This window comes from Thamnophis sirtalis, unplaced genomic scaffold (genome assembly GCF_051295495.1).
Source record: "Thamnophis sirtalis isolate CommonGarterSnake01/CBP01778 unplaced genomic scaffold, rThaSir2_p1.2 scaffold_2, whole genome shotgun sequence".
In the NCBI taxonomy this organism is placed as follows: domain Eukaryota; kingdom Metazoa; phylum Chordata; class Lepidosauria; order Squamata; family Natricidae; genus Thamnophis; species Thamnophis sirtalis.
This window is the reverse complement of record NW_028261382.1, coordinates 64,129,386-64,146,242: the sequence shown is the minus strand read 5'-3', so window position 1 is coordinate 64,146,242 and position 16,857 is coordinate 64,129,386. Positions and strand designations below refer to the sequence as shown.

The following is a 16,857-nucleotide window of genomic DNA, read 5'->3' as shown; positions in this document are numbered from 1 at the left end:
AAGGGTAGCAATACTGGGCCCCTTAAAGTCCTGCAACCCCTGTCACCTGGCATGACAAATATAATGGAATGTAGATTCCCAGGAAAGATGGGAAATATAATATTATGACATGAGATGAGATGACTAGACTATAATAGTAGAGTAGAGTAGAAGTAAAGAACAAAATGAAACAACAGAGTAGAGTAGAATAGAGTAAAGGTAGACTAAATTACACTATAATAGTAAAGAACAAAATGAATCAACAGAGTAGAATAGAGTAGAGTAAAAGTATACTAGACTACACTATAATAATAGAGTAGAGTAGAAATGAAGAACAAAATGAAACAACAGAGTAGAATAAAGTAGACTAGACTAACTATAATAGTAGAGTAGAAGTAAAGATCAAAATGAAAACAGAGTAGAGTAAAAGTAGACTAGACTAGGCTAGACTATAATAGTAGAGTAGAAGTAATGAACAAAATTAAACAACAGGGTAGAGTAGAGTAAAAGTAGACTAGACTAAGAATACTTTATTTGGCCAAGCGTGATCAGACACACAAGGAATTTGTCTCTAGTGCATAAGTTCTTGATGTATATGCAAAGCAACAAAGTACTAATAATTATAATAATGATACCTATAAAAATGGGTAGTAGAGAAGATGAGAAGGATAATACTACTATTACAGTCGTACAACATGAATGAACATGTATAGGAGCAAGAGAGAACTCCATTTAGAGAGTTTGTGTAAGAGGAAGAGGGCAAAGACAGTTTAATAATTCCCAGAATACAGACTTCATGTGAATAGTAATCTGCTTTACTTTGGCAAGATTCTGTCAGCTTGGAAGAATCACCAGGTATCATTCTTAGTTTTGGAGGCTGACAGCAGGAACTTAAATTAGTTCCTTGAAACCAAATTTGAAATCACCTGCCTACAAAATACAGATCTTAACAGCAAGTTATGGACTTCATCCTAAATATATTCTAGCTCAAATACCAAGAGATCAGAATGTTCATCTCACACCAGTATCTAAATATTGCAAATTGACAATCCTATCCAATCCAAATCTAGACCCAATGGCATGGCGGTTATTACGTCCGATATTGTGTGACATGCCAAAGAGATCCCACTATACTACCCGCTTGGCCAAATAGAACTTTTGCAAAACACATCGAGCCAAAACATGAAGCACAAAGTCCTTTTAACATTTGCAGGAGAGATCTTGGGGGGGGGGGGGGGGTTGAGAAGCAATTATCATAGCATCAATTGTAGAATCATAGAATCACAGGGCTGGAAGGGACCTCCGAGGTCTTCTAGTCTAACCCCCCCCCCCAGCTCAAGGCAGGAGGTTGTATACCATCCAGGAGAATGATCATGGAATCAGCCATAGAATCACAGACTCAATCACAGAATCATAGAATCACAGGGCAGGTTGGGATCTTGGAGCACTTCTAGTCTAACCCCCAGCTCAAGGCAGGAGTCCTTACACCATCCTGGAGAAATGGTTCTTCAGTCTACCCCAGGGGTCGGCAACCTTAAACACTCAAAGGTCCTAACCAAAAGCCTCATGTTCAATTCTAGAGCTGACCGGATGTCCGGTTCCCCCACCATAGAGTCTCCTCCTAACATAGTTCTTTTTCCTCTACCTGTCCTAACTGAAAGCCCTATCAATTGAGGAGCCAACCTAGAGCCATAGCAGAGGGATGAAAGAGCCACATGCGGCTCCAGAGCCACAGGTTGCCAATCCCTGGTCTACCCTCTTATCTGAAAAATGTTGTTTTACCTCAATGTGAATTGGTCCTGGGTTGAGTTTTTAGCCATGGACACCACGAAAGTCAATACTTCTCCTTGCTTCAGGGTCTTCGGTAGGTACTGAAGTACGACGTTACTATCCAGCCACAGATCGCTTAAGGGGGGGTTCCCTCGAGCCTGGTAAAGAAAAACACTTCCAATCCTTTCCAGGGGCGGCCCCGATTCATCGACGTCATTACGTGCAGCTCTGACTTCATTATTCCTTCTCAGGTCCTCCTTGGTACAATCTCCATTCTCATCGTGAAGGGCATAGTATAATTCCACTTGATTCCCTTCTGACTGATTCAGGAACTTCTTGCGGCCGGACACCATGGTGGGAGGGTTGAACCAGCTGGGCAGTAAGTCCAATTCAGCCATGCAGAATCCCAGGCTTTCGGCCAGCCTGCAGGTGGCCCGGACTTCTCTCGTCTCCCGGAAGGCAAAGACCCTCAAGCAAGGTAGCTGCTCCGAGACACTGTAGTCATCCCAATCCCTCCCGACGACATAGAAGAGAACCTGGACTTTGGGCCTGCTCGGGTAAACCTTGTGGTTCAAGATGTAGGCCTTCAACTTCCAGTTGAATGATATCCTGGGCACGGAGGAGGATCTGAAGAGGTTGGCAGGGGACAGCAGGTCCTGAGGGACTGCTTGCTCGACGGAGAAAGGTCCGTAGGTCGCATTTAAGGTGGGTGGCCTCTTGGCTTTGTAGATGAGGAAGGACTCTACCCGGGATTGAAGGCTGGAGTTCCTCATTATATCTTGGTTGGCTTCTTTGAGGAAGAAGGAGATGTCTGCGTTGTGGATGTGATAACTCACCGGCAGGTACGTTGGCAGCAAAGAGAATTTCTGGACACTTTCCAGAACGCCTCGGCTTTCGGATACTGCAAAAAAAGGAAAGGAAAGGAGAAATTAGACTCTAAGGTAGCTCAAAAAGCCAAGGGAAGGCAGCCGACAACCATCTGGAGTAGGTGGGTCACTGCTCCTTCAATGCACACCTTCCTTTTTGCTGGGTTCACAAAGCAGGATTAGCCAAGGTAGGGAAAGAAAAGAAAAGAATGGAATGGAATGGAATGGAATGGAATGGAAAAATAGAGTAGAGTAGGGTAGAGTAGAACAATAGAAAACAGAATAGAATAGAATAACACAGTTGAAAGGGACCTTGGAGGTCTTCTATTCAACCCCCCTGTACGAAACCCTGTACCACTTCAGGCAAATGGTTATCCAACCGTTTCTTAAAAACTTCCAGTGTTGGAGCATTCACAACTTCTGGAGGCAAGTTGTTCCATTGATTAATTGTTCTCACTGTCAGGAAATTTCTCCTTAGTTCTAAGTTGCTTCTCTCCTTGATTAGTTTCCACCCATTGCTTCTTGTTCTACCCTCAGGTGCCTCGGAGAATAGTTTGACTCCGTCTTCTTTGTGGCAACCCCTGAGATGTTGGAAGACTGCTATCATGTCTCCCCTAGTCCTTCTTTTCATTAAACTAGACATACCCAGTTCCTGTAACCCTTCTTCCTATGTTTTAGCCTCCAGTCCCTTAATCCTCTTTGTTGCTCTTCTCTGCACTCTTTCTAGAGTCTCCACATCTTTTCTACATCATGGCAACCAAAACTGGATGCCGTATACCAAGTGTGGTCTTACCAAGGCCTTATAAAGTGGTATCAACACTTCACATGATCTTGATTCTATCCCTCTGTTGATGCAGCCTAGAACTGTGTTGGCTTTTTTGCACACAACTGCCTCCTATTTAAGTGGTTGTCCACTAGGACTCCAAGATCCCTCTCACACTACTATTGAGCCAGAAACCACCTATACTGTACTTGTGCATTTCGTTTCTGTTGCCTAAATGTAGAACCTTCCTTTGTTCACCCTTGAATTTCATTTTATTAGATAGTTCAAGTCTGTCAAGACCATTTCAGGAGTGGCGTGTTGCGACACGCTAAGCTGAATCTGTTTATTGTGGCTTAGCATCTTGGGTCGACTCAGCATGTTTGGTTTATTCACGGCTCAGTGGAATCCAGAACAGGAGCTAATTCCATAACACGGTTGAGTCCGGCCAACGTGTAACCGACTCAACTCTCTACCTCATTAGACAAGCAAAAGATCTATGCCCGAAATCATTTCCAATCACTGCGGAGCTAATTAGATTAATTCCCAGACTCAATGTCTTGTAGATGTTTATGCTTGGAATGCCAATTCCCCTAAGCCTCAGCCAACAAGGGTAGGGGACAATGGGAATCACAGTCCAAGCTATCCAATCTAAACATCAACTGCTTACTGATACAAGTAGTTCTTGACTTACAACCCAAAAATCTATGTTGCTGAGTAAAACATTTGTTCAGTGAGTTTTGCCCCATTTTACGACCTCTTACAGTTGTTAACATGAATCATTGCAGTTGTTAAGTTAGTAGTACGGTTGTTAAGTGAACCTGGATTCCCCATCGATTTTGCTTGTCGGAAGGTCGCAAAAGGAGATCCTTTTAAGACACAGCAATTGTCCTAAACATCCGAATTTTGATCTCATTACAATGGGGACTCTAAGGGTGAAAAACGGTCCTAAGTTGATTTTTTTCCAGTGCCGTCGTAACTTTGAACAGTCCCTAAATGAATGGTTGTAAATCAAGGACCACCTATACACGAAGAACTAGACTTCTCTTTAGGTTGCTTCCAACAGGATGCATCTTAAACATCAATGAAAAGTTGACACATCCAGAGGTGATAGTTGGATGGATGGCAAATTGAGAGCCCAAGAATTCTGATTATTATACTGTAGGCTGTTTTGTGGGTCTCTTTCTTTGAAGAAGGTATCCAGTGGACTCTTGGCCATCCACACACACCCTCAAGCGCTGTCTAAATTAACTCCATGCTCCTAAAACATCACCTACGCATAGTTCTCAACATGCAACCTAAGCAAGAGATTGGGCAACCATTTGTCAGAAATGGTATAGGGCCGTGATGGTGAACCTATGGGCACATGTGCCACAGGTAGCATGCAGAGCCCTCTCTGCGGGCACATGAGAATCACCTAAGCTCAGGTCCAGTGTGCATGCGCACGTGCCTCCCACCGGCCTGCTGATTTTTGAGTCTCTGCCATGCATGTGCAATGGGGGGTAGTGTGGCGCACCCTGCCCACGGCCCATTTATGGTCCCAGGAGGCTGCAGGGAGCCCTACTAGGCCCAAAATGGGGCACGGGTGGTTGGCACTCCCCCACCGCGCCCTGTTTTTGGTCACAGAAGGCTGCTAGGAGGCCCACTAGGCCCAAAAACAGGATGCGGGAGGGGGTGCATGCATGGATGGCGGGGGGAGCACAGGAGTCACACAGGTGTCAAACTCAAGGCCCAGGGGCCGGATCTGGCCCGCAGGGTGCTTAGATCTGGCCCTCATGGCAATCCTGGAAACAGCAAAGGATTGGCCCGCGGTGCCTCTTCCAATGAAAACAGAGCTCAGGGGTTCGTTTTCTCTGACAGAGCACTCGTGCCATCACAGGTGCCCTGAAACGAGTGACATCAAGCTGGCCATGCCCCCACTGGCCAAACCCATCCCAGCCTCCCACCCCACCCCCCAGGTCAAGCAATGAAATCGAGTTTGAGAGCCCTGGACTAGAAGACCTCCAACGTTTCTTCCAAGAGACGAGGTGGCGCAGTGGTTAGGGTGCAGTACTGCAGGCCACTTCAGCTGACTGTAATCTGCAGTTCAGCGGTTCAAATCTCACCGGCTCAAGGTCGACTCAGCCTTCCATCCTTCCGAGGTGGGTGAAATGAGGACCCAGACTGTGGGGGCAAGTTGCTGACTCAATTTGCTAAAAAATTTGTAAACCGCTTATAGAGGGCTAAAAGCCCTATGAAGCGGTATATAAATCTAATTAATAAATAAATAAATAAACTCTATTATTCTATTCTATGTTCTAATCTACGTTGAGGATTCAAGTGTCTTGTGAAGTGAGGTTGCTTTGAGTTCTGCAAACCTTAGCTGCATGCAGGGAATGAAGTCCAATCCCTTGAAGCTGTGGGTGCTCCATCCCAGGATAGGTTTAAGAAGAGATTGGATAACCAATTGGTCGGAAATGATATCGGGTTTCCTGCTTGAGCAGGGGGTTGGACTAGAAGACCTCCAAGGTCCCTTCCAACTCTTGTGATTCTGTTACATCTGGTAGTATCTGTTCTTTTTCCAAAAGCACAAAGCTGTCCCAATAAAACCCCTTTTTATTTAGTTGAAAGTGAATTCCTCTCCAACAAAGTCCCGGCCAACAGACTTTCATGACATTTCAGAGTTACAGACCTTTATCAGCCTTGGAGAGCTGCCAGGCCGATATCTTCCAAACACCATGCTATAGCAGCAATTACTTGGCAAGGAGTCAGGAACAGATCTTCACCTGAATGAATTGAACTAATCGTCTCCTGCAAATTCCCCTCCCCTTTCGCTCCTCTCTATTCCCTATGGGAGGGGCCATTCACCGTCCACCTGTAGCTTCACTCCCGAGTGGGCCCTTGTTCCTTAGCTGTTCCCTTCTCCTGGCAGCTCTGTGCATGTGCACACTGGGAACAGGCTCCAGCTGCTCTTCTGCCTCACTGATGTCTGTCTCCAAAGGCAGCTGATAACAGTCAGATGGCTCTGGCCCCCTCTGTGCCTCCGACACAGAGCCCTCATCAGAGCCTTCCCCAGACTCCAGGACTGGCCCATGTTCCTCCCCAACCTCCTCGCTGTCTGAATCTGCTGCCAGATCCACTGACCGCTGGCAGGCCACAACAATATCTAGACATTTGCCAAACAGCAATGGATGCTTTGCAGGACTGGGTCTTAAGAGACATTAGGGAAGGGAAGGGAAGGAGAAGATTTTATATGCAACCCACAAATAAAAGCGGGATTCCAGTTATACAATTCAGAGAGGTGGAGAGGAGACGGAAAAAATATAATCTGCATTTCAGAAAAGACATCAGGAGTTTGGGGGAAAAAACAAGCCGAGTGGCTTCAAAGCATGCCTTCCCCGGTTTTTATGTCACTTCTCTGTGCTGCCAGTCGAGTTTATGGCATCCCTTTGTGGTGCCTTTATGACTGTGTTTTAAAGGCATGCATAATTAAAGGCCAACACAACTGCAGAAAGACCAGCTGATGGATTCTTGGCTCGCCACACATACACACCAACCCCTGTCTGCAGAAAATTGCGACTCAGCTTCAGCCAGGGGGAGAAAAGGAGAGGACAAGTTTTGGCCAACGGCAAGGAAAGTAAATTGTGAAGGGAGGAGGGTGGGTGGGGAGCGAAGGACATAACTCGAGGCTCGGAAAGTTGACTTGCATCAAGGGTCATGATTCAAGTAAGCTTCTGCGGTTGTGCCTACTTCTATAGGCACTGACAGTATCAAGCATAACTGAGTTGGAAGGGACCTTGGAAGTCTTCTAGTCCAGCCCCCTGCTCAAGCAGGAGACCCGGCATCATTCCAGATATATGGTTGTCCAGTCTCTTCTTAATAACCTCCAGGGATGGAACACCCATATGACTTCAAGGAATGCTTGCTGTGTTTCAGCATGCTTTTTCCTGTTTTTTCAGAAAAAAACAGCCATTCAAATTTATTATTTCCTTATTAAATCCATACCTTGCCCGTCCTGCTATCCAGAGCAACAAAGGAATGGATTCGTTTAACAACCACGGCGTTCATTTAAGAACCTCTGTGAAAAATGCCATGAAATGTAGCTCACATGGCTGTCTTGGCTAACAACCATACTTCCAGACTTAATGATGTCATAAGTTGAGAACTTCCTGTACTATTAATAGCAATAGTACTTAGACTTATATACCACTTCACAGTGTTTTACAACCCTCTCTAAGTGGTTTACAGAGTCAACCTCTTGGCCCCAGGAGTCTAGGTCCTCATTTTACCCATCTTGGAAGGATGGAAGGATGAATCAACCTTCAGCTGGTGATAATCGAACTGCCAAATTGCTGGCAGTGGGCAGAATTAGCCAGCAATACTGCATTCTAACCAAACACACACATTCTCTCTCTCTCTTTCTCCCCCTCTCTCTCTTTCTCCCTCCCTCCCTCTCTCTTTCTCTCTCTCTTTCTCCCTGTCTCTTTCTCTCTCTCTCTCTTTCTCTCTCCCTCTCTTTCTCCCTCTCTCTTTCTCTCTCTTTCTCTCTCTCTTTCTCACTCTCTTTCTCTCTTTCTTTCTCTCTCTCTCTTTCTCACTCTCTTTCTCTCTCTCTCTTTCTCCCTCTCTCTTTCTCTCTCTCTTTCTCTCTTTCTTTCTCTCTCTCTTTCTCTCTCTCTCTGTTTGTGATGTGAAATTTTCAGTTCAGATTGGGTCCTTCACTTTATCTTAACCGCCACTTTTTCTTCCTCCTCCCTTGTCAAAACCCCGTTGAGCAAACCCAAGGCTTTGAAGGTAAGGAACATAAAAAAGAAGTGTCAATCCCAAACATTTAACCATTCAGTTGGCTTGGCTTATTAATCACGACAGCATCTTCAAATGGCTGGCTGCTGCTTGGCTTCTCAGTTTCTCTGTTCAGTTTTCAAAGGAGATGGGGTGAATTGAATTGAACTGAATACTTTATTTGGCCAAGTGTGACTAGACACACAGGGAATTTATCTCTAGTCCAGAAGCGCTCAGTGTACATGCAAAGCAACAGAATAATGATAATTATCATCATAATAATACCAATAAGAGGAAGTGGGAATAAAGAAGATGGAGAGAGGGGGGGGAAGGAGGGGGGAGGGAGAGAGAGAAAGGCAGAGAGACAGAGAGAGCGAGGCAGGCAAATAGAGAGACAGACAGACAGACACACACAGAGGCAGAGACAGACAGAGAGAGGGGGGGCAGGCAAAGAGAGACAGACAGAGACAGGGGGAGAGGGAGGGACAGAGAGAGAGGCAGACAGAGAGAAAGAGAGAGGGAGGGAGGGACAGAGAGAGACAAAGACAGACAGACAGACACAGAGAGAGAGAGAGGCAGGCAAAGATAGAGAAAGAGACAGAGAGAGGGGGGAGAGGCAGGCACAGAGAGACAGACAGATAGACAGACAGATAGAAAGAGACAGACAGGGAGAAGTGGGGAGAGAGAGAGAGGCAGGCAAAGATAGAGAGAGAGAGAGAGAGAGAGACAGAGACAGAGAGGGAGGGAGGGAAGGAGGGAGAGACAAACAGAGAGAGAGAGAGAGGTAGGCAAAGATAGAGACAGAGAGACAGACAAACAGACAGACAGAGATTTAGTCAGATTTTTCTGAGTATTGTGTGCAAAAGGAGAATTTATATCCCTAAAAATTCATTCTATTCCTTTTATCCACAATGCCGTTGCTCTTTCAGCCAAGCTTGTAATGTAAAAGTAGGCTTTAGTTAACTTAGCAACAGATATATAGTAGGAACAGTGCGCTCTCTCTCTCTCTCTCTCTCTCTCTCTCTCTCTCTCTCTCTCTCTCTCTCACTCTCACTCTCTCTCTCTCTCTCTGTGTCCATCCAAACACACAGAGGCAGCGCAAAGGCGATTGGGTAGAACAGCCTGGGTTTCTTCTCCGAACGGAGAGGAAACGGCGTGTGCTGAATTTTAATCGGCGAGGAGCTGCAGCTGCTTATCCAAACAACCAAAAGTCAGCATTTTCAAAGAGTTGTTTTGCACTTGAGTTAGAAAAGACGGGCGTTCCAGACACAAAAACTCCTGCATGGGAACTTTCCTCCAATTTAGAGCTCTGTCTGGATTGGGGTTAGTAGAGTTTACAAATTGGTTCCCCCAGAAATGTTGGACATGAATGTGACACCGGGAAAAATACACCCTACTTCACTTAATCCTCCAGGGAAGATTGAAGGCAAATGAGGTCCAGGCAGAAGAAGAACATCATGGCTTCAAAATCTAAGGTGGGGGTCCCCAACCTTTCGGACTTCCGGGGCCACTAAATTCATAATTTTAAATCCTGTGGACCACTAATATGATCTGCCTAATGACCGGCTGGGTGGGAGTGCCTAGGTGGTCATGTGACTGGGTGGGTGTGGCCAATTCAATGTCACTCACATCAAGGGATGCCTCGCCAGCCTCTACTTTCCCCTCCCCTCCCAGTCACTCCTCGCCTGCCCGCTGGGGCTCCTTAGGGCCACAACAGGAAGCAGTTGCTGGAGCTAAGCAGCCACCAGGAGAAAGAGTTGGCAAAATAGCTCAGTTCAAATTGCATCTGACCGAGAAGGAGGCTCAGCAGAAGCACCTCACTGAGGACTAGGAGCATAGGCTTTCTAAGCAGAGGGAGACTTCCAGGAGTGCAAGGCCAGGTAATGGCTCCTGGAGATCAATGGGGTGAGATGGTCAGCCAGTTCCAGGCCATGATGCAGACCCACTGGAACAAGGCCAACCAGCTCTTGGCCACCAGTGGCTCTTCCCTCCAGCCTTCACCCAAGCCCCACACCAGGAGGCTGAAGCAGACCCCAAGTCAGAATTCTGCCCCTCCCTCCTACCCACATAAAAAGACCCTGAAGGGGGAGACTCTCTGCAGCAACACAAGCGTTCATTGCACATATCCATCCAGGGGCCGTAGTTTGAGGACCTCTTATTTAGTGCAATATAAAAAAATTCAAATAATTTTCTGCAGACCACCAACATTTTGTCATGGACCACCAGTTGGTGACCATTGATCTAAGGGTCTGGTTTGGACAAAATTCAACAGCCCTTTTTTGTGGGGCGGTTGACGAAAATAGGATCACCAACATGATCACCAATGTCCAATGACAGATATGGCACAGGAAGAAGAAGAAGAAGAAGAAGAAGAAGAAGAAGAAGAAGAAGAAGAGGAGGAGGAGGAGGAGGAGGAGGAGGAGGAGGAGGAGGAGGAGGAGGAGGAGGAGGAGGAGGAGGAGGAGGAGGAGGAGAAAGTTGATGGCAGGTGTTGGATTGCTGGGTCTGACCAAGAAAGTGATGGCAGGTGTTGGTTGCTGGGTCTGACAAGAATTTGTGTTGCAACGGTGTAGGTATTGTATGGTTTTCTGGATAAATGCCTTTGTGTATTTCTAGTCTGATGAAGAGAAGATCAAGGAGGTGACATGATAGCACTGTTCCAACATCTGACAGGTTGTCACAGGGAAGATGAGGTAACCCTACTGCCTCCTAGCATTGATGATGTTATCTAGTTGGGTAATGAAATGTCTGCAAGAAAACAACCCAGTTCAGAGAGCACCAAGGACCCACAGTCCTCCTCTCCTCCTCTTCATCTCCTCTGCCACTCCACAACCTCTTTCTCTTCTTGCACTGAGGATGTTCCCTAGTTGGGGTAATGAAACGTCTGCAAGAAAACAAGCAAGTTCAGAGAGAACCAAAGACCCCCTTCTCTCTTTTTTAAAAAAGAAGGAAGGAAAAACGAGATACAAGGACTGGGTGAAACCATTGAGGGTGAGCTGGGAGAAGGAAATCTGAAGATATTGTCAACATCTTTGAGAAATGGGTCCATGTTTTCTGGGGTGACAGCGGTCAACACAATGGCTACCGGGAACCAGGGTGGGGGGAAAAACTTCGAGAGTGTGTTAGAGCTGTGTTTGACCATCTGTCTTCTTAATTGGAGTGGGCGAGACACAGATATTGTAACTTATCTACACAGGCTACAGGAAGAAAATCGTGCAAGTTCCTTTCCAAACATTTAAACTCTCATTTTGGGGAAATAAAAAATGCCAAAAGCAGATTAAAGTAGATGCTGCAGCCTAGTCTTTTTTTTTTTTTTTTTTTTGGCAAGAATCTTGGAAATTATTTTATCCTTGCAAGATTTTCCCGATTGCGTCCAGCATCATCCTTGTCCAGTAGACATCAAACCCTAATTATATTCTTTTTTATTAAAGGAGCGCCTAACTCGTTAAAAACGTTCTTATGGAAGAAGAGAAGCAACTTAGAACTAAGGAGAAAACTCCTGACAGTGAGAACAATTAATCAGCGGAACAACTTGCCTCCAGAAGTTGTAAATGCTCCAACACTGGAGGTTTATAAGAAGAGCCTGAGACCCATTTGTCTAAAATGGCATAGGCCAGGTCTCCTGCTAGAAGTTCCTTTCAACCTTATTATTCTATGGCAGTGATGGCTAACCTTTGTCTAAAGGTGTGCCAAAACCATGTGTAAGGCAAAAACAGCCTCCCCAGCCCTCCGTAAGGCAGAAAATCAGCCTGCTGGTTTGCACATGCGCATCGGAGCTGAGGGCTGTCGAGGGCTGCCATGCTGGCAAATATGGCTCCACGTGCCACTTGTGGCACACCTGCAATAGGTTCACCATCACGGTTCTATGTGTTTTAAATGCAAAATCTGTTTCTTTCTCATCACCACAAACACACCACAGGCGCACTGAGAGCCTTCTCCATGACTCACACTAAAGATGTTTGAACATATGTAAATGGAAGGTATAGGATCTCCTGCTTGAGCAGGAGGGTTAGAAGACATCTCAGGTTCCTTCCAACTATCCTATCCTGTCCTTTTCTATTTCTAAACCTTGTCCCCATGAAGTATTAGCAACGACAGACATACCTCCAAAGCTGATGACAGAAATGAGTAGCCAACTCCAACTAGGCTTATGAAGGGTCATGCAACCCTATCAACGCTTAAAGTAGAAACAGCAAAATTGCCTTTGATTAGGTACAGTATTTTTCCTTCCAACTTCACATAAATTTCATGTTTTAACGTTTATGTCAACAAATGCTGTAAATTGGCTGTTGTGCAAAGAAGGAAGTCAGAAATTAAATAGTCTTCTGCGCTATTTTTAGAACTGTCTTTTTTTTTCTTTAATATTTATAAATAATAATAAAGTGGAGATTTTGGCACTAAGCTGAAACATTTATATGTCTCTTTTTATATCCTAAGAAGAACTCCATGTACTTGCCTTGGCAAGGCCTATCTTTTATTAATGCTATATTGAACATTAATGGTGTAACTTCAGCGTCTCTATCCACATATTGATGTTATCTTTTCCAAAAATATACCCTCATTTTAAATAAATAAAATTTCAAAAAGCACCTCTGAAAAAAATTGTACAGAGCCAACATGGATGTAACTTGACAAATAGGATTGTAAATAATAATCATCAATCATTACACTGAATTTAGTATGTGTATATTAATAAAAAAATTAAAAAGAGGGAATCTCTAGGTTTTTCTCTTTTTCTCCAACTGTTGGAAATCTAAAGGACCAGGGAACAACTGATGGAAGTCTGAAAGACTAGGAGACAACTGATGAAAGGACCAAGGAACAACTGATGGAAGTCTGAAAGACTAGGCGACAACTGATGAAAGGACCAAGGAACAACTGATGGAAGTCTGAAAGTGTAGGAGACAACTGATGGAAGTGTGAAGAACCAAGGGACAACTGATGGAAGTGTGAAGGAACAAGGAATAACTGATGGAAGTCTGAAAGTATAGGAGACAACTAGTGGAAGGCTGAAAGTGTAGGAGACAACTGATGGAAGTGTGAAGGACCAAGGAACAACTGATGAAAGTCTGAAGAACCAGGGGACAACTGATGGAAGGACAAAGGAACAACCGATAGAAGTCTGAAGGACCAAGGGAAAAATGATAGAAGTCTGAAGGAACTGTCAGAAGTTTGAAGGACCAGGGGGCACAATTATTGGAAATTTGGGGGTTCCCAATTTGGCCCCCTGTATCTCAGGTCACCAATCCTATTTTCCATCAGTTGCTTTCTCCTCCTCCATGCCAGCACCTGGCCTCTTTCATAGCAGAAAGGAAGCAGCCGTTCTTCCTAAATCAGCTTCACGGCACCAGCAATTGATCTGCTGAGTCTTTTTCAGAAGAACTAGTTTTCTTCCCAAACCGCTGACAGGTAAAGTGGCTTTTTTCAAAATATAGATCATCTTAAATTGGCCAACAGCCACTCTGAAGGCCGGGCCATTTGTCTCCTCAAAAGGAGAGCAGCTGTTGGCAGAACGACGGGTATGAACCTTCTGCACTCTGAACGTTAGAAATCATGAGATTATTTTTTTTTTTAAAGAAAAGGCAAGAGAGAGTGGAAAAAGCCATCTTCCTAATGTCCACTTTCCTTATTTTATTGCAAACGTTGGTACAAATCCATCACACCGGAGAAAATACTGAAAATTATGTGGGTTGAGCAGAAGCTGGGACTTCGTTTTGGCAGATAGCCCACTGATCTAACAGACACATAGGAGAGATGGAGTTCGCACACTGATAACGATAACAGCATAACAGAGTTGGAAGGGCCCTTATAGGTCATCTAGTCCAACACCCCCCTCAAGCAGGAGATCCTACACCATTTCTGGCAAATGACAGTCCAGTCTCTTCTTGAAAGCCTCCAATTATGAAGGCCCCACAAATTCCAAAGGCAAGTCATTCCATTGAATATAGAATAACAGAGTTGGAAGGGACCTTGTAGGTTATCTAGTCCAACCCCCCACCCAACAGGAGACCCTAACCATTTCTGAAATGGCAGTGCAGTCTCTTCTGGAAAGTCTCAAGTGATGAAGCTCCCACAATTTCCGAAGGCAATTTCTGTTCCATGGGTTGATTGTTCTCACTGTCAGAAAGTTCCTCCTTATTTCCAAGTTGAATCTCTCCTTGATCAGTTTCCATCCATTATTCCTTGTCTGGCCATCAGGTGCTTTGGAAAATAGCTAGACCCCCTCCTCCCCCTGGCAGCCCCTCAAATATTGGAAGATGCTCTCCTGTCTCCCCTGGTCCTTCTCTTCACTAGATTAGCCATGCAACTAGTTCCTGCAACCGTTCATCGTATGTTTTAGCCTCCAGCCCCCTCATCATCCTGGTTGCTCTTCTCTGCACTCTTTCTAGAGTCTCAACATCGTTTTTATAGTGTGGTGACCAAAACTGGATGCAGGATTTTAGATGTGGTCTCACTAGGGCTTTATGGAATAGTGTTAGTATCTCCCTTGATCTTGATTGTATCCCTCTGTTAATGCAATTTAGGATTGCATTGGGTTTTTTGGCTGCTGGCTCATATTCAGCTGGTTGTCTACTAAGACTCCAAGATCCTTCTCACAATCACTGCTATTAAGCCTGGTTTCATCCAGTCTAATTATGTACTTTTGACTTTTCTTACCTAAGTGTAGGATTTTACTTTTCTCTACATTGAACTTCATTTTGTTAGATACGTCTATTGCTCAATTCTGTATGGAGACTGTACGTAGACTAGGTACTGTACATCTATTGCTCAATTGAATTTAAACCTTTATTGTCAGAGTACAATACATGTACAATAAGATTGGTTGAACCTTTCCTTTATCCACCCCCCCCCAAAACACACACAGTAAAAGACAAAAAATCCCTAGTCCAGTAACAAACACCCTAGATCCTACTACTATGTTCTTCCCCAAAATAAGACAGGGTCTTATTTTCTTTTGCCACCCCCCCCCAAAAAAAATTAAGTACTTGGCCTTATTTTTTGGGGAAGTCTTAATATTTTTGAGGTGCAGGAGGCGGCGAGCATGGTCACCTCATGGCTGATGCTGTAGTGCAATGTTTTCAAGGAGGGCTTATTTTCAGGGGAGGGCTTATTTTAGCACATGCACTCAAAAGCCCTATTGGGCTTATTATCCGGGGAGCTCCAATTTTGGGGGAAACAGGGTAACAAACACCTAGTCCTATTGCACCTTGTGAACTTATTGCATGGCGCATTGGCCCCACAAGTCGATCGTATTATGTTGTTATCAATTTATTTTTCATTCAGGAGTCTGACAGCGCGGGGAGAAAAACTGTTCTTCAGTCTGTTTGTTGCCTATGCTTCTATATCTCCTTCCTGATGGCAGGAGAATAAAGAAGGGCTGACCAAGGTGTGAGTTGTCCCTGAGGATTTTCCTCACTCTTCTAAGGCAGCGAGCCTTAGTGATATTTTTTTAATTAGTTTGTCAAACATGTACAAGATTACAGGTATAAACATGGACATGAACAAAGGAAATGGGGACAGTAGGACAGGGACGGTAGGCACCAGAGGTGGATTCCTACCAGTTTGCACCTATTTGGTAGAACTGGTTCGTCAAATCTACCGAACCGGTTAGAAGAGGTTCCACCAGTGGACCCAGAAAGCAGGCCACACCTACAGAAGAGGTTCCAAATTTTTTCTGAAGCCCACCACTGGTCCTTGGATATGATTATTCTACACTATCAGGCTCATATTTATAAAACTCAGTGCCTCTGTGAAAGGTAAGGATGACTACTGCGTTTGTGGTGCAATCAGAACATTGTGTGTGTTGAAGTTGTTTTAACGCAAACCAAAGATGCCTTTTAAAAAACAAGTTTGCATCATATTCTTATGCATGCCAGTGCTGTGTGTGAGGTAATTTAAGGTGGTTCTGACAAGTGTCGTTGGCATCTTCATATCCGATCACATGGGGGTGGCAAGCCACTCTCACAAAGGAGGCCACACCCACAGAGTAGGTTCGAACAATTTTTGAAACCCACCACTGGTAGGCACACTAGTACATTTATGCACGCCCCCTTTATGGACTTCTTAGGAATGGAGTGACAGGTTTAAGGTTGAAGCTGTGGGAGGTTTGAGGATGTAACAATGGACTCAGGTAGAGCATTCCAGGCGTTGACCACTCTGTTGCTGAAGTCATATTTTCTGCAATTGAGTTTGGAGCGGTTTACCTTGAGTTTGTATTTATTGTTTCCCCGAGTATTATTGAGGTTGTATAGTTATTTGAATGCAGCCTGGACGTGTTGGCAAGAACTCACCTGTGTGTTATGGGACAGACAAATGCCAACCCATCTTAAATCTAAGATTTACAAGACAACCGTCTGCTGTGTCCCACTGTATGGCACTGAATGTTGGTAAGCAACAACAGGGACTGAAAGCTCTCTCCATGCCATTGAAATCCGAAGGCTCCGTTGGCTATTGGGCATCTCCCTTCTTGGCCGCATCACAAATGACATCATTCGATAACATTTTGGTGTGGCATCAATTACAGAGAAGATGAGAGAAGGCCAGCTCCGCTGGAATGGACATGTCCAGAGAATAGCACCTTCCACCGAGGCCAAGCACATTGGTTGGGCTAGAGCAGTGGTCTCCAATCTTGGCAACTCTAAGACCTGTGGACTTTAACTCCCAGGGTTCCTCAGCCAGCAAAGCTGGCTGAGGAACTCTGGGAGTTGAAGTCCACAGGTC

The 16,857-nt window shown here is 44.9% G+C and overlaps 1 protein-coding gene across 1 annotated transcript in view; it reads right to left on the bottom strand.

Moving 5' to 3' along the window:
* LOC106539466 (transmembrane protein 132D) overlaps window positions 1-16,857 on the bottom strand; it is a 296,128-nt gene that overhangs the window by 238,894 nt on the left and 40,377 nt on the right. The window contains exon 2 of the mRNA XM_087705809.1: window positions 1,762-2,650. Coding sequence (XP_087561935.1) covers window positions 1,762-2,650 — 889 coding nt within the window. The remainder of the gene's footprint in view (window positions 1-1,761; window positions 2,651-16,857) is intronic.